Source organism: Fopius arisanus, unplaced genomic scaffold, assembly GCF_000806365.1.
Source record: "Fopius arisanus strain USDA-PBARC FA_bdor unplaced genomic scaffold, ASM80636v1 scaffold00015, whole genome shotgun sequence".
Classification (NCBI taxonomy): domain Eukaryota; kingdom Metazoa; phylum Arthropoda; class Insecta; order Hymenoptera; family Braconidae; genus Fopius; species Fopius arisanus.
The window spans coordinates 346,111-373,539 of NW_011887754.1; the positions used below are offsets into that span (position 1 = coordinate 346,111).

Here is a 27,429-nt window from a genome sequence, read left to right on the forward strand (position 1 = left end):
TGCCTTATCTCGTCAGATGAATTGGCGCGGGACACGAGTGTCGTGTTGAAGAGCTCAGGGGATGATGGTATGACGAACGACGCGGGCGTGTCCGAGTAGCCGATACGAGAGGCGCGTGATCGAGAGACCTCCCGTGGACTGGCCACCCTCGAAGGGCCACAGGTCGACTTGTTAAAGGCGCTGACTGAAGGAAGTAAACTGCTCACCTCGAGGACGAGAGAGACACAGTGATCCGAGGATAGCGGAGACAATGTTTCTCAGCTGTTTATGTACCACCGAGTCAATTCCCCAGGTTTTACCTGTGCCCAATACTCGAGTCCTGCAGACCAATTGATACGTCATTAATGCCAATCACTGCTGAGATAATTGTGATGTGGAGAGAAATTTAATTGCAATTTTGTCCTCCCGTTCATTGTCAATTCCTATTTTTTATTTTTTTTTTTTTGGTCAGTAAGGAAATCGTTTGATCACCTGAATTTTTTTTTTATCCCTTGCATCCTTGACAATTGCATTTGCCCGCATTTTAATTCGACGTGATCTTTAGGGCGTGATCGAAGGATTCGCGAATGCCCGAGAGGTGCATGACACACGTGAGGAGAGGAAACGAAAAATCGAGGAGTTGGAATGAGGCTGTGGACCCGCCATGAGTTCCCACGCGAGATTCCTCCCACGATTGCATTGAGATGGGAGGGCGTGGACAACGGGATTGATGCCTCACAAAATTCTTCATTTCCGATCAATAAGATTTGCTATACTCACTCATTTCTTCCACCTGCCATGAGGACCCATCATGATTGAGCCATTAAAATTTACTCTCCCCGTTTATCTATTTTGAAAATAAAAAATCATCTGAATATTTAAGAAATTCATTGATCAGCTAATAAATAATTGGATGAAATTGAAAATGTCAAGTCGTTGCTCGGATAAAAAAACAATTGTAATCGAAATATTTTTTCCAAATTTTCAAAAAATTACTGGAAAACCTTTCAGAAAATTTTTCTTTTGAAACAAAAAAAAATTGATAAACAAAACAATTGTATTTTTGGGAAATGCTTTGAAAAATTTTTCAAAAATTTGTTTGCTTCATAAAAAAAAATTTCTGAAAAGTTTTCCAGAAATTTTTGGAAAATCAGGAAAAAATATTCCGATTACAATTTTTTTTTTACCCGGATGGTAAAAATGTCACGTTTCTTCACTTGAAATTTCGAGTGGAATCTGCCAATAGGGTATATTTGTCTTTAGATTACACGAATGATCACGTGATTTTTTTTTCAAAACTTTTTTCTCTGTGTGGGCGGTAAAAAAACAGGCGTCACGTCGCATTAGCAATGGGGCACGTAAGTTAAACCAGCGGAGGCTCTCGAATCACCCTGCAGGGGCCCTTTTACCACTGTCGGGGGTGTTCGTTATATTCCAGGGCACAAACGCGCACGTTCCAAACCTCATTCTCGTGTTCTAGCCCCTCAATGGGGTCACGTGCCCATACGATTCGGCGAACCCCTTCAAGCCCCCGATATCGTATTTGTACAACACGCACTCGGTACCTCATCCATTACTGCAATCCGTTGTTTGTGTGTTTTTTTTTTTATTCCACTCCAAGCGCCTCTCTCTTTCCCTCGCTTCATCTCCCTCCTTCGATTTCTTTTTGTTCATTTCGTCTCTTCGAGCTGATTTCTTTCTTTTTTCACGCACTTGTTTCGTATTCGTACATTATACCCTGAAAACAATGGCGCCTTGTATGAGAAAAAAAAATCCCTTTGTTTTTTTTTGTACATCTCACTGGACCACGTGGGAACGCTCGCTGGAGTCAGGAGTTGAATTTACCCGAGACAATAAAATTTCTTGATTTAAATAAATCATTTTAAATCCAACGTAAAATATCAGTATTTTTCAAATTGTTGTGTTTTTAAATAAATTATAGGACATGCTTAAACCGCAGGAAATTTTTGGTGAAATTTTTAAAATCCCGAATTTTTGACATTTTTTCACTGGAAAATCAAAGAAAACCAAAAAATCAAAAAAAAATTTTGAATCCAATCGTATTTTCTGATGAATCTTGTGGTTGTCAACAATTATTAAATTTGTGGTAAGATTTTTTAGAATTGCGAGTTTTTCCAAATGCCTTGCCAAATCCAAAGGACGATAATTCCCCACTTGTGAGGACACGTGTCTGAATGAACCGCATATTTGTGTGTAATCGTTTTAGGATAGTCTGGCATTGCCGTGCCATTGAAAATCCCTCCCTCAGGCACCCCTAGCAGTGCAAAGGGACATAAGCTAAAAACGTGGCGGGTTTCACCCGCTGACACGCTATTAATGATTGTCCAACCATTGACACCAATTCCCCCCATTCACCTCGACGACCCTAAAAAAACCGACAAAAAATTCCCAAAAAACGTGGAAACACGATTTTCTTCCGATTCCGATGGATTACGATTTTTCCCCCAGCTGCACATAATATCGAATATGAATTAATTCATTTCTAATAAAAAAGAATTAATTTTGTAATTAAAAGTTCAAATTGTTCTGCGACCTAATTAACGGATAAATTCCTTAATAAATATTCTATATTAAAGAACAAATATCTCGTATCAATTCCGTTCGAGTATCACACCATAAATAAAGAATTGATCGACTACTGATAGAACATGACATACATTTTCCAGCAATTTAGGAGGAAACTGTAATTTTGTACTACTTAAATGGAGTTATTTATTCGATGGAAATAAATAATTTTAGTGGGACAGCGGGAATGTTGTTTTAATATCGTTCAATTTTTAACCACCCAAATGGAGAACAAGATTATCAATCCAGTGAGACAGGGTAGATTAGTGAGTGATGGGTGTAACTTATACGGCGACTAACGGGCGCAAAACGCCGGGGAATACTACTTCGTAAATTCTTTAAATGCGCCGATTTATTTCCCCCGAAGAATGCCAGCTACCGACGTTACGGTGCCGTGCATTCCGCGTGTTTTCAGGCTTCATCTCGGCTTCATACCTTGTATATGTCAGTTGTTTATAAATAAAGCGAGGAGACACCGATGTCTCATAGAGGGAGGTGGAGGCCGATAGCGGATCTCTTATGGCTCTCTTTCGGCGGTTTCTTCGCTCCCCGGGGTCTTCATGCAGAGCGATTAGTTTTCTTCGAGTCAAGTCCACCGAAAAATAACCCCTGGAAATTCCATTTCACTTGTTAATACCCGATCGGTATCGGGGAGATTCTTACGATTGAACGACTTGTAGTCGGGATAAAATCTTTCTATAATTCCCACCAAGTTCTCGGCTTTAGTAACTCTTTGGTATTCCCTATTTTTCGTTCCAAAGATTCTTTTTCAGTCTTTTCGCTATTTTATTATCCAGTTTTTCCGTGGATTAGGCATGAAGGAATTTTTTTAGTGTAATTTAATTTATGAAATTTATGATTTTAGATGCGGTGGGAGGAGGAAATTGGATAGCTTTATAAAATAAAAATAAATTTTGCAATATTTTTTAATTTCTAGAGATGAATGCGATTTTGATTTTAATTGAGAAGACTTCTCAAGTAACCAATAACGAATAACGAATAAAATACCTAAACAAATATCTAAAACAGGAACGAAAGAACTATTTCCGACTCGACTAATAATCTGAAGATACACGTCAGGAAACATGTGGCGTGTGTTTTTGTGTACTCATCGAACCGATTGACATGAGAAGCTTAACACTTGTGGCTGTCAACTCGGAACGAACCCACACCCCAGACACTCCAGCCTTTTGTGCTGATGCGTCAAGAGTCCCATCAAAAATATTATGATTCAACATGAGGCATGATGAGGGAGGAATGGAGGAATAGATCGAGAAAGGACGTGCGTTATCGCCGAAAGAAAAAAAAAAACATTTATGTTTTGTCGACGTAATCCGGGATACGATCGTCGCCAGGAACTCGTGGTTTCCTCGTGAAATTTTTGGATCTAGATGCGCTGGCCCCGCCAGGCAGGACCAATTTAGACATACCATCGGAATCGATTCGAGTGTAAAAGTCGAATGGAGAATGGTGGAAACGTGTGCTCGCACCTGCGCACCCGTCTCAACAAATTGGTGAAATAAATCCAAAGACATGGTGCGATTCCTCCTGCTCTTCAGGTTCCGGGCTGACAGTCCAGTCTGCGGAGTTATCCACCGATTGCGGATGGGAGAATTCAGATTGGGACTTTTTTTTTAATCGTGAAATATAGAGGAAAAATATTGAATCCAACGCTCTTGGAAAGAAATTGGATCTCATTTCACATTTTAAGGAATTTTCATTGAGAGGATGAGATTTACCAAAAAAAAAAACGAAAACTTGAGAATTTAGGGAGGTTTCAATATTTTTACAAAGAATTATTCGATTTATTAGCATTTTATGGGAGATGATAACTCGGGATTTAAAAAAATGGAGTTCGCGAAGTTTCTTTTTGTTTCCATTGCGGCAAAAAAATCTTCCGGTATGAAGTAAACCGCAGATTGATTGAAGTAAGTGCAAAGCCTGATGGAAATAATCTTGAGTTGCAATCATGTTCGATAGGAGAAGAAAAGGAAGATATGGAGCTTATCAGGTGGCTGTGACTATCCTAGAGGCCAGACACCTGGTGCAGAATGCAAATCCCGTGGTGGTCGTCAAGGTTGGCAACCAGAAGAAAAAAACTGTCGTCCGGGAGAGAACCGATTGCCCATACTTCGATCATGTAAAGTTGAATAATTCATCCAGAATTTAATTGCATGCCTGAACGCTCACCATTTACGTATTCCCCGCAGTACTTCGTATTCGATTTCACTTGTGAATTTGAAGTTCTCCTCAGTACCAGAATATCGATATCGGTGTACCTCAGGAATTCTCTGCGACAGCTGAAGTTCCACGGGGGCATTTTCTTTGAAGTGGCGACAGTCTGGGATCAACCAGGTAATCACCTGCGATTCGCGAGAGATTCGCGAGTGATTGCAGATTGAGAAGTGTTAGGACATCTGCTGGGGGGAATTTCGACTCCTGGTGTTCAGGTTTGAGGTGCAGGTTACCAGGATGCGGTGTCTGTTGCCTGCTGTCGACCGAAATAACGGAATTGACTGTCGGTAAAACCGCTGTATTAAATATGTCGGTTGGCAACTAGCCCAGGGTTCAAATCGAAGAGGGGATTGAGTAGAGGAGGGGATTGATTGAGTAGAGGCTCCGTATTGGGGGCTTGAGTGTCCCCACCAGACTACCTCACCCCAGGAGAGAGGGAGGGCGCCACACACAATGCGTGTCAGTCGACTCGGTAACTGCCTCAGTAGCAGTCCCGCTGTCAGAGGGACCACTTGACGGGGTGTTATTTTTTGCATTACGAACTTGATTATTTTTTTTTATTAGAACCTCTTTGGAATACCTCCTCGATTTTCATGTTCCCCCGATACATTTTTGAAAATTTCGAATTTTTCAATTGCAGTGAATACCTCCTCAATCGTCATGCTCTCCTGATATTTTTTCAAAAATTTTGAATTTTCAAATTTGGGTGAATGCCTCCTCCGTTTTCATGCTTCCCTGATACTTTTTCAAAAATTTTGAATTTTCAAATTTTCGTGAATACCTCCTCGATTTTCATGCTCGCCTGATACATTTTTGAAAATTTCGAATTTTTCAATTGCAGTGAATACTTCCTCGATTTTAATGCTTCCCTGATACATTTTTGAAAATTTCGAATTTTTCAATTTCAATGAATACCTCCTCGATTTTCATGCTCCCTTAATACATTTTTGAAAATTTCGAATTTTTCAATTTCCATGAATACCTCCGGAATTTTCATGCTCTCCTGGTACTTTTTCAAAAATTTTGAATTTTTAAATTTCAGTGAATACCTCCTCGATTTTCATGCTCCCCTGATACATTTCCAAAAATTTTTAATTTTCAAATTTCCGTGAATACCTCCTCGATGTTCATGCTCCCCCGATACATTTTTGCAAATTTCGAATTTTTCAATTTCAATGAATTCCTCCTCGATTTACATGCTCTCCTGATACTTAAATTATGATTTTAAAGTTTAAGTTACGTATCAGGTCACGAATATTCCAACAAATGGGCGATGTTAACCAACCCGAAGGACTCGACAGGACAAGCAAAGGGCTACGTAAAATGTAATATCTCGGTTAATGCAAAAGGGGAAAGACTGCGAGCTCATCCGGAACCTAACGACGAGGATGACATCGAGGGGTAAGAAAAAAGTCATTCGGCCTAATTTCAGTTAATTAATTTCTTCCACAGTGACCGATGAATTTCCCCAGTCGTTTATTTAACAATAAAAAGAAATCAATTCACGCGCATATATTCGGGAGATTTGATTATTTTCATTTGATCTCCTTAAAACAGAACGGGATTTAAATGATATCTTTATTTATAGGAATCTTCTCCTCCCAATCGGCAATTTTTTATCGTCCAGGCAAAAAGCTCGTTATGTCCTGACGGTATACAGGGCAGATGGTCTGCCAAGTAGAGAATCAACGTTTTGCATTGGGAATTCAAAAAAACTGGTGAATCCATACGTTCAAATATCATTTGCCGGCATGAAGGTAAATTCAGCGTGAATGTACAGATGAAAAAGTCATTAGTAATACGTCTTTTTTTCAGCCACATATTCGCTCGATACCACAGTGATTTATAACGTTGTTGTGTTTTTTTTAAAAAACTCAACTATAAATATCTGTCGACACGTATTTCCTGTAATGATCGATAGCACGCTCTGTCGGTCAGAAATACATTATTCCTCGTTTTGATGTGTGCCATATGCACATTTTGTTCGATATGACTCGTCAACCGTGTCATACAGATCGATTTACACTCATTCTAGTCGATACTCGACTTGATTTTTCATCCCTTTATCGAGAGCTATTGAGTAATCTCCAAATTCATGCCCTCAATTTCACTTTAAACTGCCGCCCAATAGCGTGAATTTTACGATGGAATTTTTACGATAGTCCATGCCATTTTACAAATCTTTCTTATCGAGGGGGAGACTGGCTTTTACAAGTGCACGTATACTCCACGCTTCAACGAGAGAATCGCATTCAGGGAAATGTTTCCACTGTTATCCCATCGTGTGAGAATTGCCATAAAAGACAAAGTTCACGGCTGCAGCTCTACAACACTTGCCACTCACGTGCTCAACTTCGCTCGGCTATCAAATTCTGGGGAATACGGTGAGTCATTTCGGTATTTTTCTTCACTTTCGGAAAAAAAATTGTCTCATCTCAAAGTGGAAGGAATACAAGAGCTGAGACCGCCGCGAAATTTAGGGAAATTGAAACTGACGTGATGCGGAAAGACGTGAGTGCGAGTGCGGGTTTTTACAATTTTCCGAAACTTCCGGTACTTTTTACGACTACAATAATTTATCCTCGGTATTTCAGTTAAAAACTTTCAGCAGAGACAAATCGGTCCGCGAAATTCACAGCTACAGCCTTAATAAATACTGATTAATCCCTATTTTTTGTTTTATTAATATGTATAGCTAAATATATAATTGAAATGGAATTGAAAATTTTTTTCTAGTCATTTGAAAAATTCATAATTTCGAATGCCCATTTCGCTGCTGCTGGAAAATATGAAATTCTCTTGGATTTCAATTTATTTTCGGCAGCGTGTGGATTATAAGCAGCTTTCACGAAACCTGCACCTATTCCACCGACAGTAATCTCGTTTCCAGGATTTCTACCAACATACGGTCCCTCATTCATCCACCTATACAGCGATCCAGGGTGCAGAGACGATTGCAGTTGCAGCGGCAAGTGCCAAACCGTACGACCGATTTATCGAGGAAGAGTGCTTCTTTCCCTCAAGACGGAAATTGATGATCCAGAAATATCAGGGATCACTGGAGTTCATGTTGAGCCAGCTCCACCGATTATGGAGGCAAGACATCGATATCCACCAAAAATCGACGAATTATCGATAACGAAAAATCAATTTCCCGCTTCAATCAATTTTCCCCATGAGTTACATTTTTTTTTCAGCAGCTCCCTGGACTTTATTGCATACCTTGGGGACCGGGTTGTGCCAGATACTCCCCCAAGGCTTTTTGTAATGAATAATACGGTGGACTGAGGAGGAACTAAAATTGAAATCGATGCTATATATTTTATCGGAGATATCGCGACGCGTGGATAATCCCGTATTGGCAAAATTCATCAATTATTTCCAGGCAATGTTATCCTTGATTGAGGAAATAATATACCCGGAGTTCGAGCTTGACAGAATGATCATTTTCGAACCTTTTATTGAATTCTCTATTGAATAATCATTATTTGAGGGAATTGTCAATCGAGGATTAAGAGTGAACGACGGCTCCCAAATTTGCTATTGAATTTTTCATGAAACTCGGAAGTTTATGGATTAAATCCTGGGTGTTGCTGTCATAAATCGAATTCTCCGGGAAAGGAGAATTATCCAGTACCTGGAATTTCGACGGGTTCCTCGAGACGTCCCGAGGCGAAATCAAGTCCTTACGAATCACCCGTCAAACTACAGAAATACCCCATCAATTTCTACGGTATATTTCCCTCTCTATGCCCGAGTGTATAATTACATTAAGGTAATAGGCCCCTATCTTAAGGAGGAATAATGCCACTGGTACAAAGGGTCACGCGATTCTAAATAAACCTCGGACACTGCGCCCCATAGTGGGGTAGTCTTCGGAAAAGAGCTACGTTCCTAGGAATAATAATCACCATGTTTATTCAAACTCCCACCCATTCGTCAGGAATCCCAAAACGCTGGAGATAATGCCGACAATTAATCACAGCTTGTCCCATTTATTCAAATTCGATACTTTCAACATTGCAGAAGACCCTCTGGGCTGTCGAGGAGTACCTCCTGGTGGGTGTGATTTACGACGTCTGCATGATTGATCGCTGCAGATTCCTGATGAAGTCAGTGAGTTTTGAAATTAATTTTGGCAATGCCGGGAGTCGCACATTTGCCCACAACATCGTCAATACCGATGGACTGGCGGGTGAGTCAATATTTCCTTGATCCTCAAAAATAATTGAATCAACTAGCAAAAAACGTCTGATTCACGTCGATTTTTCTACTTGATTTGGTCTGAGCTTGATTTAATTGAAATAATTTCTTCAATTTTTTTTAAACGGTGGAATCCAATTCTATCGAATTAAATGAACTCGAAAATCGCGTAGAAGGCGTATTTTTTTTTTCTGGGCAAATCCTTTAGCGGTGCGAACGGAATTAATTACGCGGGGGACTTTCGTCGATAGGTAACATTATAGTTATACATACGGCCAGGGTACATCCTGTGCAGTGGTAAGTAGATGCGGGATGTAATCTCAGAGCAAGACCCAGCGCAATGAGCTTGGGATTTGGAGAAGAGTATTGAGCTTATGCGAGTGAAACTTAGAATAAAAGCACTCAAAAGCGAGATTCCAGGGTTCCCACAGGACTGAATTCACAGCCAGGCTTTCTGCCAACGGTTTCTCAACGCTGAAAATTCTATTCATAATCTCTCCTATGATCTCTGGTGTTTCTTTTTTTTTTTTAATGCAAACCGCACCCCGGACTTTTATCTCGCAGCGGTCCACATCTCTATAAACTTTATTCCCTACCCTGGGGAATTTATCTGACGGCCTGTAACGTTAAATAACCATTCCTGTATTCCAGACGATGTGATACTCGAACAGCGAGTGGATTTTGTGAGCCACACTGAATCAAGATTAACGGCCACGACAGATGGCAAGTTTAATTACCTACCACTCGGATCGAGTAAGCCGTGTATGTACGTAAAATCCTGGTGGCCAAACTTGGAGTGGAGGGTATCAAACACTAACAGTCTCGATTTTATTGTTCAATTCTTGGTAATTATTGTGTAACTTTTTTTCTCAAGAATTTATCGATAAGTTTACGCGCTGCAGTAAAAATTACAATTTTCTTCAAGAAAAACCGTAATTTTTAAACTTCAATCTATTAAATACTCCGTAAATTTCTCCCGTATTCGTTTGCTATGAAAAAAATTCGGTGGTAGCTCCATACAGTCGGATTCCCCGAATTCGCTCCCCCTGCACCCGCAATGGAGTGATTAAGTGAATGAATGAATTGATAAGGAAATCTTTATCACAACAAGTGCACAAAAGCAACAGCACTTGGATACCCGGAAACTGTTCTTTCGTCGAAAGTACTCCAAAAAGCTCTGAAAGAGAGTAATTGAAACAAAAGCTCGGGCTGGAATTTTCCCGCGGATTTGAATAAAACCACGATAAGAGCCTCGAGGATATTCGATTTTTTTTTTCCCTTCATAATTCGTTCTCCTCTGGTGCATGAATTTCGAGCATTGGCTGGGGAGACATTAGGTCGTTGAGAGTAAAGATAGAGAGGACCGAAGCATGAACCAACTCTCGGTGAAATGTCGGAGAAACCATCCCCGGGGATTGGTCGAGCTCGCATTGTCTCGAATTCGAAGAGACACTTCTGAAGAATGAAACACATAATGTCTTAACTATTTCTGGCCATTAAAGACAAGTGATGAGTTTCATTTTTGAATGACTCAGTGGGTTCGACCCAGTTTCACAATTCAAATAACTTGACTCATTATTTCCTTCCCTCTTTCCTACACCGTGTGGTTACCCTAGTCCAGGATGTTTGGAATCGAGATTTTGAGACTAATGAAAGGGAGAATTTCAGGAGAACGAGCTTGCGAAATTAGAGTGCCTCATTGCTGTGGAGAACAGCAGAGCATACGAGGCTTATAATGGTGTAATTGGGTCGTTGAAACGCTACTGCATGCAGTATTTGCACATATTGGATGCTGGGAAGTACGATGATGGCGGTGGCACCACCAAATTGGACAGGCATCGGGTTAATCTGTGTCGCGAGTGTGTCGAGAGTATTCTCAGGATGATTAGAGTCAATGGACAGCTTGCCAACAATAATTACGTGAGAATAGCTGTCATTCACGCTTACAAATATCTCCACAAGCTTCGGGAGATCTCGGAGGACGTAAATTATCATTAATTATTGCTCAACCGATGAAAGTTAAAGGGAAATGGACACTGACGCGAACCACTACTACTGAAAAAATAAATTCATTATCTTTCGAAAACGTCAACTCACTTCAAGTTCATGGCAATGAAAATTGGAGGCCGTTTATATAATTTCATTTCGTTTTTACGTGATTTTTCGTCATTTCCGGTTTAAAAACTGGAACGAAAATGAACATTGGGATAATTACTCATTTTATTGTATCATTTTTTTATACGAATGAAAATTGACGCAATTCAGGGGAAAATATATGAGGGGAGAGTTTGTGGAATTGAACAACTTGTCTGTGAGTAATAAATTTTTTTTTTCCCCACAGATTTTTTCTGTGGGGAAAAGTTTTTCATTACGTGTCAATGCCATGTCCATCTCTCTCTCTCTCTCTCACCCAATCATCGATGAATCGTTTGTAATGCTTACGGGAGGATTTATTGATCAGCCCCAGCATGCATTCCCGGATGTTTTCATCTGGATGATTGCCGGTTCGAGGCGCGTAGCTGTGGCGCGTTTATCCCCTTCTGAGATTATTTATTCCGAGGATGAGACGTCCCGGGGCTCCAAATGCGGACAGAGAATCAATTTGTTCATGAAGAATAGTGGAGATAGCGAGTTGAGTGACTACAGTGCCTGCAAAATGGAAATATTCCTTTGGTTGGGTAATGCCAAGTTTTCTGCTGCTTGCTGGAGCTCAATCCCCTCAGGGTATGATGCTGAATGCATCACGAGTACTGAGGCATTTCCGCGTGTCTTCAAGTACAGTGTTGCATCGGTTAAGTAACAATGATTGGTTGGAAGTTCTGGGGATTGTTTACTCATAAATTCTTGGGGTATTTGCTTTCGATGCAGAGGTTCCAGCTGCGCTCACACATCTTTCAAGGACGATTTGATCCCGGGATGGACTCCACTGGGTTGATGGACCCGTTGATTCGAGTGGTATTTCACGGGTACACTGCTACGACAAGAGTAATCCCTCTTTCTCATTTTTATTTCCATTGAGAATTCACGGGAATTAAATATTCAGAAAAATACTTTTGCGGAAATTACTTGTCAAGTCGCTGAAATTTTGTTCTATTCTGTCGGTGGATTTTTTATTTGTCAATTCTGTGTGAGACGGAAGTTTTATTTATTTTTTTTTAGTGTATCAAGCAGAGCCTTGCACCAGTGTGGGATGAAACTCTGGTGCTTCCACCCATTGAATTGCACGGTTCACCAGAGGATATCAAATGTCGTCCCCCGAAAGTCGTGATGGAGGCGTTTGACTGGGATCTGTGTGTGAGTTTCCGCTTGAAAAAAAATAAATAAAAACCTGAGAAGCGAGGAATCTTCACATTCTTATCATTCCCGCGGGCTGTAAAATTGAACAGGGCTCGAAGGAGTACTGTGGCAGATGCATTGCCACCCCAGTTGTAAAGCTGAAGGATGAAACATACTCACTCCCTGAATTTCCACCGACTCTAACATGGCACGAGTTGAAGACCCAGAGGGATTTTCAGGGGAGTGTTCTCGCTGCCTTTGAACTCATCGAGGTGAGATTCTACCTTCGAGGGCAACGGTAATATCACGAATGTGGGTTAGAACCGCTTCAACATAATTGCGTACTGACATGTCTTTTTTTTACTCCACATGAAAATTCCTATTATTTTTAACTCTCCCTCTGCCGCCATTTTTCCATAAATATTTAAATTGATCAACAAAAAAAATTGCCCCAGTGCAGATAAACTGTTCCTTGTAATTATTATTCTATGGAGTGAAAATCACTAGGTTCAAGGGATTTTCCTTCAAAAAATATCAAATCTTTTTGTTCAATAAATACTTCTGTAGACTGGAGATGATGAGTTGGTGGATGTGCCGTTGAATGCGTCCGAGGAGGAGAGGATTTACAATTTACCGGACGACGTGAGGCCCTCCATGAGAAGCCACCGGCTGGAGGTGATATTCTGGGGCGTGAGGGACTTCAGGAAGATCAACTGCATCAAGGTTAATAAGCCGAGGATTGTTCTCGAGTGTGGCGGGGTTTTTGTGAAATCCGAGGTCATGGAGAGCGCGAAGAAATTCAGCAACTTCGAGGAGAATCACTTTATGATTGATTTGGTATGCTCGCGGAATTTTCAGTTCAAAGTACATAACCGACAGCCAATGAAAATAGCGAATAATTACTCTTTCGGTGAAAATGATATTTTATGAAACGTCGGCCATAACTACACAGATGATAAAAATTTGTGAAATAATAACTAATATGAATTTTTCATCGACATTCAATTGATTAAATTCAATTACATCCAATGTAGCTATATACTCTTGAATTTCTGTGAGAAGAATAAAAATAATAATTTTTTTGCTCGATTTCTTGAGTGGTCTCGTAACTTATCTCAACTTTTATCTCAATCCACCACAATCTTCCCTCGCTCTGGCGAACAGGACAATTGAGTTTATTATCCCAATGACTTAAACTTGATCCATCCCCAGGACTTACCAGAGTTGGATATATACTACCCTCCAATAACCATCAAAGTATTCGATTCCCGTGGATTCGGATGTTTCAAATACGTCGGTGTACACATAATTCCCACAGCTCATAAATTCCTGAGAAAAATGATTGCCCTCGAGGATTACACCTCGCAGATCTACGGCGAGTACAATTCATCATCGAAGAGGAAGAATGCCACAGTAGTTTGTAAATTCGATCATATCCTGTCAATTCCCGGATGAATCAGTAATAAAACTTTTCAGTTCCCCTGCCAATCGATTACGACACCGAGAGAGACGAAAAGAAAGGTTTGATAAGTTATAAGAGGATTGCCAGGGACAAGAATCACTCGGGAATGATGAAACTCCTGACCAAGCTCAAGCCACTTGTAACCAATCGTAAAAGAAACGACAAAACCGAAGAGGCGAATTATGGAAATGACGAGGACGAGAGCCACGACTGGTGGAGCAAATATTTCGCTTCTCTCGAGGTACTTTTCACGGGAATATCATAAAATATGTATTACGTATATTTCGCTCCCCCGGGGTTGCGACACTCGTTCTATATCTACATCATTATCCACGCGCATAAACATCATCGCTTTCAACGGATATTATCCACCTCCAGGGTAATTTAATCCTTGCACCTTATTTTTACCTCTTGAAGGAGGAAAAGTGCAGGGAATTGGGAATTAAGAAGATCCTGCTGGGCCGCCAACGGCCAATAGCCACGTTCAAGGTATGTAATATTCAAATTATTCAACGAAACGGAATTCAAGATCAAATGCCTGGCCGTTAGCATCATCTTTTCAACGTTATCTCCACGAGGGCAAGATTTTTATAAAAATTTTAATGCCACCCAGTGCTCAGATGCTGTATTTTTGAATGGACAATCCGCGTATTCTTATTCTAACGAAATAAATTTTTTTATTTTCCTAATGAAAAATACTTTCGATCCGCCATATGGCGATAGATATACCCAACGGAGCTGGAGTTGCAGCCGGAATTTCAGGGTTTCCAGGACAGACTGATGACATTCGAATTATCGCGCGGGAAAAGGACCGGAGATCCGGATTACGACGAGAAAAATTACTCGGGAAAATTCAAGGTGTTCTTCACATTTCCCTCTAGCATTTTCCTTATGACTCGTCAACTCCACATCATCCACCTCCTCGGTTTTATCAACTAAAGTCTTCCTCGGTTGGCATCACCATCTGTCTTCACAAGATGCCTACCTCCTCCTCATCTACTCCACCCCGAGGCGTTCAACACTTGGAGCCTAGCCAAACTGCTAGAATATTCAGCTAATTTTAAACATGCCAATTCTGATTGAATTCACGAGCGTTATAAATAAACCGAATCGTGACAGACCGCGCAATATAATTGCTCAATGTTTGATCATTAAATCGAGACCATAAAGTTCAGACATTATATTGTAAACTCACTCGTTACTTACACAAAGCGCAGTAATTCAGGCTGAAGTGACTGTTTTACCGAATTCTCATTGTTTGACTCGTGCCAGCACAACATTGCGTGACATTGCATAATGATACATTAGATTAATCCTATGAATACATTGACCCTAACCATGTCGTTAAATATTCACACCCTTTTTAGGAATTCATATCGGTCATAAAATCATGTCATTTGAAAAATTACTGATCACGAAATCGATTTCCTTATACGGTTGAAAATTATCCGCTGGCTTTTTATTTTGTTAATATTTTGTTAATATTCCTTGAAGTTTCAGTCAGAAAGCGTCAAAATTTTCAATTACATGAATTTTAATTCAACTTCAATTGAAAAACACCAGTAATCCCTCATTGATTTTAAAAATTCGAGAAAATTTGGTTTTTCGCGTTAAATAATAATGGAGTTATCAATAGAATTTCTCTGGCAGGGTCAAATAGCGATATATCCTTGGCCGCATCCGGACAAACTCATCTGCAGAACAATAAGTGGATATGACGCATCTGACGGCCTCTTGGCAGATTATCCATCCCAAGCCCCCCTCAAGCTACTCGTCCGTCTCTACGTCGTAAAAGGTGAGATATTCTCCGACGATCAATTCCGCTTATTAATTCCACCCAACAGATTTGCAAATAACGCCCGACGGATTTCCAACTATAACTGACGGAAGTCAGGCGTCAGTAGAATAACCGCTCGTGGGGAGATTTCGGCATATCCCCCATATCCGCATGCAAACCTTCATCTGAGTAATTTGATCGTTGCTATTGAAACCAGTGCTAGTGCACTATCTCCATCAGATTTCGTTACGCTGAAACTGACGGGATTGACACAGCAGATATGACGTATTGTTACCCACTAAGTGCACTAGAGTACCGGTTCTGCATAGCATTAGCCTAGCTTTTCCGAAATTCTCGCTGTTCCATCAGACGTTATCTCAAATTTGTGATTATTAATTAATCTCGACGTGAATTTCTCCAGCCATCAATCTTCACCCCAATGACCCACTCACTGGCAAGTCCGATCCATATCTTCGAATTAGATTGGGGAAGAGGGATATCAATGACAAGAAAAATTACATCCCTAATCAGCTTAATCCGGTGTTTGGCAAGTGAGTTTCCACACGATGATAAATCATACGATAGTATAAAAATTCATCAGAAAACAGACGAACAGAATTTTTATTGCCATGAATTTCGCGAATCAATGGACTTGTCTTGAAGATGAAGATATTTCCGCTGTGTGGACGTCAATAACTCATGTATGATTATCCAATTTCACCCAGATGCTTTGAAATTGATGCGCTATTCCCGAAGGACCACACATTGACGATTCAAGTGTGGGACTACGATGCCACCAGCTCCGACGATCTAATTGGGGAGACCCGGATCGATATTGAAAATCGATATTACAGCGGCCATCGGGCCCATTGTGGAATATCTAGGGTATGGAGCAAATCGGGTTACAATGCCTGGCGTGATCGTGAAAGACCGACACAGATACTTGAGATGCTGTGCCGGAGGAACAATCTACCCTTGCCGGAATTCAAGGATGATGTCAGTATTGGAAAACAGAAATTTACACTCAGTGCGAAACTTAAGGCGCTGGACGAGTCAGGTATCGTGAGAAAATTTTTCCAAAAATTTTCTTCCGTTATTCAGAGAAAATTATCCTTGAAATCTTAATCAATACAGAATTAAATACCAGAAACGACTAAAAAAATCGTAAAAAAAAATAGTGAATGCAAAAATGTGAATGCTGACACGAGAAATTTAATCAGACATTCAACGATTTTTAAGTGTTCAAGTGCAATATCTCGGATTTTTTTTCTGCAACTTTTCAATCACGAAAATTAGTTAGATTTTCGCCAAACAGGTACCGGTGGGGGAATTCCAAAAATATTCAACAGTTCGCTGTTTTATTCGATGTTTTATCTCTCATTTATGGGATCCTTCGACTCTTGGGAGCGCAGAAAATCGTGGAGGATCAATAGTAATCTCATTTCAGAGAGAAACGAGTGTATGGCCCTGAATGTCCTCCATCAGTGGCAGGATTTTCCCGTCTGTGGAATGGCCCTCGTGCCAGAGCACGTAGAACGAAGACCACTCTTCAACGCTAGAAGACCGGGACTCGAACAGGTTGGTTAACCCACTGATACTCCGCGAATCAACACTCCATCAGACTTTAAAAAAAACCCTGTTCTCCCTCATTGCCTCGGCTAATTAACGACCCGGTGATTGATCACTCTGAGGAAATTCCGTTTGTCATCGTAGCCTGAGGAGATTTTTCACAGAAAAGCTCCCTTGCGTTTAGTAGTACTTGGTCTTAATTATTTTTTCCCCTAACATAATTAAGTTTTCACCTATTAAACGATTTCGTGAGATTATTTTTTGTAGCAATCAAGATACTTTTCCTGAGAATGAGAAATATATTTTTTCTGTCACTGGGCGTTAGTTAATGACTTGATACATGATGATGTAGGGTAAATTGGAACTCTGGGTGGACATGTTTCATGTCGATGACCTTCCACCAAAGCCACCCGTTGATATTACACCCCAATCCCCGGAGGTATACGAATTGCGTGTGATTGTATGGAATACCGAGGATGTACCTCTCGTCGACAATCAATTTTTAACCGGCGAAAAGTGCTCTGACATTTACGTGAAAGGGTGAGTTGTCAGTTATGGTTGTAGAATACATCAACCGGTAATTGTTTTTTTTTCGGGGTAGTTATATTTAGCTAGTCCCAGTGGAAACCAAAGTCGTTTAACCAGTGACCGTAAGTTCAACTCGGCCCGCCAAATACCTCAGCTATATTTAAACCATATGCGAAAATCCTCAGTAATCCACTGAAACCGTTACAGGTGGATCTTGTACGAGGATAACCAGAAAACCGATGTTCATTATAATTCTCTCAATGGCGAAGGCAATTTCAACTGGAGATTTATCTTTCGCTTCACTTATTCACGCCCGGAAAACCTCATGATTGTGAGGAAGAGAAGTTCGGTGTTGGTCCGGGATGCTACCGAGCAAAAACTCCCCTGCAAACTGAGTATACAGGTCTGGGACAGCGATCATCTCTCACGCGATGACTTTTTAGGTGAATATTTCAATTTTCCATCTATCCCTCAATCGTTCCTGCTGCCGAGAATTATTGCTTCACCGTCTCTCATTAAATTAAAAATTCTCACCAATGAAATTTTTCAGAATTTCAGAGTAACAGCAAGCGGTTAAAAATTTCGACTCCTAAACTTCACTTTATTTATTTCACTCAGTAGATATCGAAAATTGGTGGTCCAGTTGAAGAATCTTGGCTTTCAAGATCGATGGGTGGTTTCCATCACTTTTATTCCGCCTCCTTGTACTGTCTCCGACTGAAAGAATAAAAATGTTCCACTGAAAGCGCTCCGTAGGAAACAAGTCGGACACGTTCACTTCTGTCCTTATCGACTTTCTCTCCTCTTTCGCCCATTTCCGCTCTTCTTATCATCCCCGTGATTCTGAAGAGGAAAGTGGAGGTTTCAAGTAGTGTTGTGTGATCCCCGCTGACAAAACAGCTTTCCCAAGTCTCAAGGATCCCCAGAGTCCTGCGCTCCGGAATCCCCTTTCCACTTCTTATCAAACATCAGGGGCTGATGCTGAAGCATCAACTCCCCGAGAATTACACTCCTGAATAAAATATCACCCCCATTCTCTAACGTCTATATTTTCATTATACCCCTCATTTTTCCAACTCCAGAAAATTATCTCTCTAAAAAAAAAAAAAAAATGGGAAAGGTTATTCGATTGAGATAACAATTTTTGCAGCATCCCAAAATCCTTGATTCTTATCAAATTACAGGTGCTTTAACATTGGACCTATCTCGAATGGCTCGTGGGAGTAATAGTTCGAAGAGCTGCAGCTTAAAGGTCACCGATACGAAATCACCAACGGTGAATCTATTTAAAGTTACGAGAATGAGAGCTTGGTGGCCGTTGAGTTGTACGACGTCTGACGGCGATTACATTCAAGCGGTAAGCACATTTTAAGCTCGAGGAATTCTAATAAGACCACCCCCCGCTGGTGCTCATACCGCAGGATAAAATGCAGAACTCGAAAGGGGATGAAAGAATGGAAATAACCGCGGTCATTATCCCTGCTGCATTTCCACGAGTTCAACTTATAAAGAGCAGATTTATCGTTCCTTTTTTGTCCCCCGTCAATATTCTTATTATTAGTCTATTTTAGTCTTCCTCGTCCTCCCTAGGGATCCAGCAAATGCATTTTTTTGAATATTTTCTATCTAGCTTTTTGTGAAATAGATAAGAGGAAAAAAGATTTTATATGTCAAGTGATTTTATTCGGTTATTAATTTTCTTATCGTGCCACATCGACACTTGGCGTTTTTACACCGTCAAAGGAGCAGACAACGAATTTCGGGGGATGAATGTTGAATATGGGGAATAGCAGAAACCACAGCTTCAGCTAATGTCCTCAGGGCAAAGATAATTCACGGGGAAACAACGAATAATTACGGGGAATGGCTGGAGGCATGTTGTCACTGGGTAAATTCAAACCGCACTAATTAGGTAACCACTGGCAATTAATATCATTGAGGTACAGGATCTATTTGAGGGGTTGGAAGATGATCGTGAGGGGGTGGGGTGGAATTATGCTCTCGAGATTATTCAATGACAATGGGAGCCAATCATATCGTCGACAATACTGAGTTCGAAGTGTTATCTGTACGATTGGGGAGTATATCAATCGAGAGGTAGATTGAATGTGGATATACCGCTTCTGTTTACTCGAACATGTGCCCTCAGCATTGTTGGGTCTCAATGGACATGACCCAAGCCCATTCGCAACGGATGATGTAGTTTCAATTGATTGGTTGAGTCGTGACCCGAGAGGAATAAAACTTGGAGGATTCATCTTCACCCTGGATACAGCAATTGAGGTGATCAAAGTTGAAATTACGTGCGTCGGAGGAGAATTTCTATCCACTGGTGTTCGTGACTTGTCTGAAACAGGGTGCGGTGGAATCCGGGGGATTTCCTCGTTACTCGTAATCCACCAGTAATGTTGATTACCGAGATCAGGTCTACTGGGCTGAAACCGACGTCAGTGGCTACCCTGTGCTTTTCCACATTCCATTCGACCCTCTGCACCCTCGGATCTACGGCTGACCGGTTGTTTCTCAGTTGATGGCGAACTGGATTAGTTAGGCGAGAGGAAACCTCCAAGTGCCAGCTGCAGGACCAATCAATTCTCGAAAATTTTCGACCATTGATTCGGTACACTCAGAGGAATCCTTCAGATCGAAATAAATTTATTGCGTAATTTTTATTTTATTTTTTTTTTCATGTTGGAAAAATTGCAGCAACCATTTGGGATATCACACGTGATTTCTGATAAATTTGAACCGAATTGATGGGCTGAAAAAAATTCGGCGCCATTTTGCAGTCGATTAATTTTTTTACGGATAAACCCAGGGAATATTTATTAATTCATACTGATATTATATTCATATTAAATTGTTAAAGTTTAAGTAGTTTAAAGAAGTTTCAAGGGAAATGGGAAAAATTGGGATGAACATTTTAAGTGGTGTGAAACTTTGGGCTCTATTTATAGTGGAGCATCCGAGGGCCGCGGGAGGTCCATTCGATTCTCAAGGGTTCTACATCTTGAAAAAATAATTTCTCATTCATGCCGGAGCTCGAAAAATCCTCTTTAATAACCCATTGCCCAAAGCGCGAGATATTGTCCTGTCCTTCTGGTCTTTTATCACGCGACATGATTTGTTCCAGGGAAAAGTGGAAATGGAAATGACTGTAGTTCCAGCAACGGAGGCTGACAAGAATCCAGTGGGTAGAGGAAGAGAACCACCGGATCCACTTCCGCCACCAGAGTAAGTAGAACTTGCACGCAACTACCCCTCATTTTCCAACTCTCACCCCATAATCCCAACATTTTTCCCAACTCCTGGGGTAAACGCCACCCCAAGATCACCCTCTGAAACATCTCATCATCTCTATTCTCCCCAAATTGCATGTTTCCACAAATAATGTCGCACGGATATTAAATTCATTGGGGAGTAAGTCACGTAGTTTCCCCGAATGTCTTGAGAACCATGAAATTCGTCTATTCTATTACGACTCCATTGGTGGTAACAATAAAACTAGAAACAGAACTTCTGAAGCGACGATTGTTATCGAAGGTAATGAGCTTGCGTGTCTGACAACTGTACTTCGACGAGGCATGTAGCTTGGGAAAAGCAGGTGTTTTAGACAGAAACCGGGAATACCTTGGCGATTGCTGGGAAAATTGACATACGTGAAAACCTAAAATACTTCACTTTTTAGTGGCTCTAAAATCGATTAATCTTCAATTTCAAGAAATAATGATTCTCCATTTATTCTAATGGGATTTTAAATAGAATAAGGGAAGAAAAGATTACGTATTAAAATATCACCTGCACATATGCATAGTTTGCTCGAATTGCTCGAATGAATAAAAAACTTATATTAAGAGAGTTTCCAGGATTACGTGATTTTTTCTGGTAATCCGAAATATTTATTTACTGTAATTCTAGCTGGTGCGACAATCCACGTTTTGTCAGCTGTGTCACTTCTAGGATCACTTCTACACCTCCGCACACACGAGGCGAAAATAAAAAAAATGATAATGCCTTTAGCCCGTGAAAATTGAGTTATAACAATCTTATTTTCTCTGTTGCAGCCGTCCCGACACTTCATTCTCTTGGTTTCGTAATCCCTGGAAAGCTTGTTGTTTCGTTGTCTGTCGGCATTACAGAGGGCGTATGGTCCTCTTCTCCTCCATCTTCTTCATCCTCATGCTATTACTCTGCGCTATTTACGCATTCCCTGGGTATATGGTAAAGAAGTTACTAGCTGTGTAATTTAATCTGAGAAAAGGAATTTTCGTGAATTTGCGGCATCAGTTACTTTGAAAACTTTAAACCATCCCGAGTGGCAATTAAATTTTGCATTCGAATGCTTGAGCTTTAGCTCGGAACATCACGAAGGGTAGATTGCATCTAAAAAGCTTGAGCTTTAATCCAAAGTTATGCGATGGACAGGGACAGCTCTCTAACTGATATCAAGATTCTGTCGTCTATTTGGATGAGTCGCCTGGAGATAAAACTCGTTGACTTTATCGTCTCCACTTCGCACTGTGCACAGAAATTTCTGAAGAGCCGCACAATGGCAACTCAACGAAACTCTACCAATCAAAAATCAACTTGCTGATCATCCCCAAGCAGCACAAAGTTTCAACTTCTTTACTGTCTTCAAGGAGTTATTAAAATTCAAGACAATTTCGATCCTCAATTCTAAGACATTCATTTCCATTTTTCACTAACAAAATATGTTATTCCCAGGCTAACGTCGAAAATTATTATGAGTGAAATAAAAAAAAAATTCTGAACACATCATCTTGAAAATTATTGACTTCCGGTAAAAATATTAAATGGGTATTTAATAAGTTATTGAATCTTCGACAAAAAATTTATTTTCGAGACCCATTGACTGTTTAATACACCTGTCGAATTTCAATTGTCTCACTTTACAATTTCGCTACTGAAATTGAAATTTTTTTTTGTCTCTAACGTAAACTACGAAATGTTCATCGATCCGAGGGGCGACTGCAGACCGTTTGGTGTACAGCTACAACCAAATTGCATAGCCAATGCATTCGGTCTATCGAAGATGCAAATTCAGGGTTCAACCGAAGAATGGGTTGTAGTTATAGCCGATATTGGATCGGTTGTGTATGCGGTAGGTTGCATAGAGGCCTTGATTCGCGTTTTCGCATCTGGTTGAAGTCGTTTGATCATTTCACTTGTGTACGACGAGAGGCACCTGGAAAATTCGGGTGTTTCATTTGCACAGAGGGTTCTTCATGTAAATACCCTGCAGGAGTGGAAAGTGGCTGAAGGTGCGAGGCTGGAAGAAGAGACGGTTCCGGCCCTAAACTCAGGAAATCAATAACTCTCACGTTTTCCACCTGAGGAGGTGCACGATAATTTAAGGTCTGACTATTCATTACTCGCGCTCTACGATGAAAGCCATTAAAAAGCACTTGCTCCAAAGAGCGTTGATACAACGCAATGCCTGCGAGCAACCCTTTTACGGTGGAGACTCAAACTGTTTTTTTTTTTAGAGAAGATACATCGGAGTTCAATGGAGCTGTGGGTACCGCGTGTTTTTATGAGCCAGTCGTTGTTTTTATTGCTACTTCAAACATTAAGGTTTTATATGCACAAAAATTCGTACGTTCCCCACAAATATATCCTGAGTGAATAAATAAAAAATCGATAAACCGAGGCCAGAGCTATTTTTTTTTTTTTGGTTGATGAGTAACCCAGATTTCCATTAGACATGCGGTTAACTTTTTTATTATTATTAATCGATAAAAAAGTGCTATAAATTGTAGAAAATCTTAGTTACGGAGAGAATATTAAAGAAAACTTATTTCCTTGTCATATAATTTTTTATTAAGTTCATAGGAATTTTAATTTACTGCGGAAGATCTGGGATTAAATAAAATATTAGTCGGGGAAATTAATTTGATTCGTATGCATCATTTTTCGGGAGTCGTGGATTTTTCTCTTAAACTTGTTTCCGTTCGTGTAATAACAAATCCTGGATTATTTCGGTTGGTCTAAGGATAGATGGGTGGAGCAGCTGCCGAGTGCAGGGCAGGATTAACAAAGTCAAAAGAAATTAGCAACTTTATTCATTCCAACTTTGCCCACGACTTTGGCGGCTTCTTTATTCAGTGGGAAACAGAGTGGAGACGGTTACTGGACCTAAACGGAATAAGATAAAGGACTCGAGGTAGTAAAGGCCAATGACTCCAGAATTTACTGATTGCTCTTATCGTTCATCATCATTTGCGATTATCCATTGGCTACGGAAATGTGGACAATCGATTATTCTTTTTTTTTTCTGGCTGCAATGGTGGTCGGGTGAACGATCGAGCGGTTGGATACAGAGTTTTGGAATTGTGATTCCATCGTTTGTTGATGTTCCTTGCATGTCCTGCGAGACCTGAATTGCCTGGCACTAGGCCAATCACTGGGGAGCGACAGTTTTGGGGTTGCTATTACCACAGTGTGGAGCTTCGGTTCATTTTTTTCTTTCTCCAACGAGCGATGTGGAACTCCTGCATATGTTTCATCTTTTCACGGGGGAGGCTTCAGCCTGATAAATTGCCCAACTTTCAGTGAATTTTTTTTGTTTCGCCTCGTTGCACTCGCGTGTCCTCCGAGGATATATTTGCTCTTGGCTGAATTCCACGGGGCATTTTTTTCGGGAGAAATTAGAGCATCTGCATATTCAGGGGGCGTAATTTCGATTGAGGCTTGAGGGGGGAGTTGAGGGGTTACAGCTGTCTGTGGAGGTTCAGAGAAAAGGAGTTAGGGGTGGTTTTATAATTGATGTTCATAAAATCATCAACCGCATGGATATCGCGAGCTAATGGTCCTCCATTGTTCGACGGTTGCTGAGGCTTTTTGTGCTGTTCGCAATAAAGCAAAAATGGATGCAGAACAAATAGAATGGAGTGATGAAAAAATGGAAAAAAATACGTTGGCGAGCGTCCAAGCTTTGACGGAGGCCGAGGGGCCTGGCGATAACGAATTCACCTCGGAATAAACGAGCTTCGATTATTTTTGCAAATTTATGATCAGCCCAGTGGCTGATGAATCAACAGCAAATTTGGTGGGCGTCGTTATGAGGGAGTTTTTTATTATTTGATCTTTCGATTGGTAGTAAATGAGTCCGGAAAAATTGAGGTCATCATGAATAATCCTAATTAGTCCGTCATCCGACTATTTCAAAAATACGTGTTATTATTCTTGTTCAGAAAAAAAGTTTCAAGAGTAAAAGAAAAATTCCATTCCAGGATTGTTATCAAAATTATTGCTGTAAAATTCTAGTAAAAAATACACAGCGTTAAAAAATTGAAATATTCTGGTGAGAATGTATTGAATTTTCAATTCAGCAAGGTTGTTCTATAATGAATTATTTTATTATTTCAGATGAAGGAGTATGTCCTATTTTTGGTCTAATCGAGTGAGTTTTTGTCTTAAGAGAAACGATTACGGAATTTTACTTGGAACTAGGCTATTTTTTTTCTCTGCGTCGTTCAGATAGACGATATAATCTGAAAAATCTCCGGAGAATCAATTCTCCAGAAGAGAAAGATTCAGCATGCCCCGTGTCATCGATCTTCTGGGGAGCATGCGACGTTGAGTGGGAATAAGACGAGTGGGTGGAAAAAGAATGAGTCTTGTTCCACGACCGCCAACGAATCGAGTTTCTTCATACCAACGTCACTTTCCTCGAGGCCACGACAATGAGAGAAAGCTTTGAGAGCTTTCCCCTAACTTATGTGGGTACCGTGACCCTTCGGAAGCTTTCATAATAGATGGTGAGTGGTACAAAAAAATTCGAGTCCTTCCGGATACACGTAGTGGGGATTAATCACTCATATTTTATAGGATTGGTAAAGAGAACTATTGAATTCCAGTCATTTCCTGAGGACAGGTATTATACGGAAAGTATAATACCCGGTGGGTTGTACGTGGGGGGAGACATTTCCGGTTACTGCTGGATGAACCAAAGAATGATAAATTCTTTTGGAAGTTACTTTGAGAATGGGAGACCATTCGGCTTTCAATTCTCGGGGATAATTCATCAATCTCGTTAGGATAATATTCCATTTTTTTTTATTGTATTTTTTTAATCACAATTTGAAGAATGTAAATATTTTTGGAAGAAAGCTGTGGAAATTCTACATTTTAGTCTAATTATTCTCAAAAAATTTCATAAATTGGGAAATTTCAGGTTGAAATATCGTGGAGTTTTTTGAAGTAATTAAAAGTATAAAATTGTAGGATTCATTTGGAATGCACTTGTCAATTGGCTATAAAACTTCAATTTTTTCCAGGACTGCGGATACGACCTCATCAACTCCGGAAATCTCAGGGTTGAAAAAATTCTAGAGATTTACCAATCGAGTTAAAAAGCAGATAAGAGATACTGCAAGTTACTCACGTACCACTGGCTGTAATACGTGTACGTGGTGCAATAGCCAGATAAAATAAACCCCGAAAAATCGAGAGGGCAATATCATTCGCTGCCCTGGGGTGGAGGAAAACCAGTGGTAGGATTTTCGAATCAAGCCGAATTCTTATCTCAATCCATTCGCGCGAGGTATCAATTGATCTGATGGTAACACAACTGTAAATGAACACCGACTCCCGTGATTTCTGCGCTGAAATCCGATAGAAAGTTGAAAAATAAATAAAAAATAAACTCACCTGCCATAATTTTCCCCAATTTCCCGTCGCCCTAGTTTTAAACTTTTCACCTGAGGAAAGTACAGACGAGAGAAATTGGGGAAAAATTTGATTTTATATATGAGACGCGTCATAAATGATGTGGGAAAAAAAAATGGGGTAAGGAGAATTAATGGGCGAAAAAAATCGAACGAGAGTTGATGTGTCAGTGGCCTTTGATGTTCGGTGGAATGACCCGTGTCCATTTGAAGGTACCACCCCCTCAACCATTCACGTGGGATTCCTCACCTTGTCTCATCTCCTTCGGCCGTAAATACCCACCACCTGACATTGTAATACTCTCTCTCGGTGGCACTCTCTCGCTTTTTTACTTTGACAAAGTGCCAGGAAACAGTAAACAAAAAGGCATTCCCATTTGCTCGTCGCTCCTCCAAGTGTTCCTACAAATTTTTTTTTCTTCCCTGATGCACCATTTTTCACGTCTTTCTGTATCTCCTGTTTCCACTTGTTCAGCGCTTTATGTCCAGCAATGCGCACTACTCGTCTTTCTGGCGTAAAGTTTCCACATGCAGGCTGGATTATTCAATTTCACGATTTCAGAGATGCCTTTGAGTGTGAAGGTTTGAAACGTTCGCACAAGTGCTTAATTTTATGTTCCAGGTTTTCTCAAAATGTTGGCTTCAAAAGGACTGCACGCTCTCTCGAGTTTTAATTACATTGTTAATTTTTTTAACGGGGAAATTTCACGGAGAACTATTTTTATACGGTTTTCAATGTTGTTTGGATTCGCGAATAAGTTAAGTCGTGTCATGAATAATTTTTATGTGAAAATCGATGCCTACTATATTTTACTTTGTAATTTTGCTGTTTACAAATTCGAAATGCTCTTAAATTTTTTTCCCACCATTTTTTTCAACCCCACAAAATGTAGTCTTCAATTTTCGCGATTAGAAATCAAATTCACCTTAAAATTCAGCAGCGAAAACCGGTAGAAATAACGGTAATGGGTCGATTTAGCAAATGAGTGGCTTTCCGTCTGCAATCTCTGAATCTAGGCGAGATAACACAATTTTTATGAATACTTTTTCGTAGCTCTTAATCTCCTCTGCAAAAACGACGAAAACGAAAATGAAAATTTCGAGCTGTGGTAGATTCATAAATA

At 40.3% G+C, this 27,429-nt stretch overlaps 1 protein-coding gene across 1 annotated transcript; it reads left to right on the forward strand.

Annotated features, from left to right (window-relative positions):
• The first annotated feature begins 581 nt into the window (after positions 1-581).
• Positions 582-21,889, forward strand: mfr (misfire). The gene is made up of 28 exons (XM_011299958.1): positions 582-618; positions 4,569-4,705; positions 4,776-4,920; positions 6,048-6,201; positions 6,389-6,557; positions 6,995-7,184; positions 7,691-7,896; positions 8,827-8,995; positions 9,655-9,848; positions 10,660-10,986; positions 11,465-11,794; positions 11,872-11,988; positions 12,163-12,297; positions 12,390-12,551; positions 12,847-13,116; positions 13,492-13,699; positions 13,756-13,982; positions 14,120-14,230; positions 14,465-14,599; positions 15,392-15,536; positions 15,940-16,069; positions 16,244-16,575; positions 16,966-17,096; positions 17,440-17,627; positions 17,823-18,058; positions 18,800-18,972; positions 20,749-20,849; positions 21,680-21,889. Exons 1-28 carry the CDS (start codon positions 582-584, stop codon positions 21,858-21,860), a joined length of 5,040 nt encoding a protein of 1,679 aa, XP_011298260.1. The 3' UTR covers positions 21,861-21,889.
• Positions 21,890-27,429: the final 5,540 nt, after the last annotated feature.

Coding starts and splice junctions, on each gene's coding strand:
- mfr (XM_011299958.1), top strand. CDS start 582: ATGACACACGTGAGGAGAGGAAACGAAAAATCGAGGA. Junction 8,996..9,654: donor CAATACCGATGGACTGGCGG/GTGAGTCAATAT, acceptor CCTGTATTCCAG/ACGATGTGATACTCGAACAG. Junction 18,059..18,799: donor CTCACGCGATGACTTTTTAG/GTGAATATTTCA, acceptor ATCAAATTACAG/GTGCTTTAACATTGGACCTA.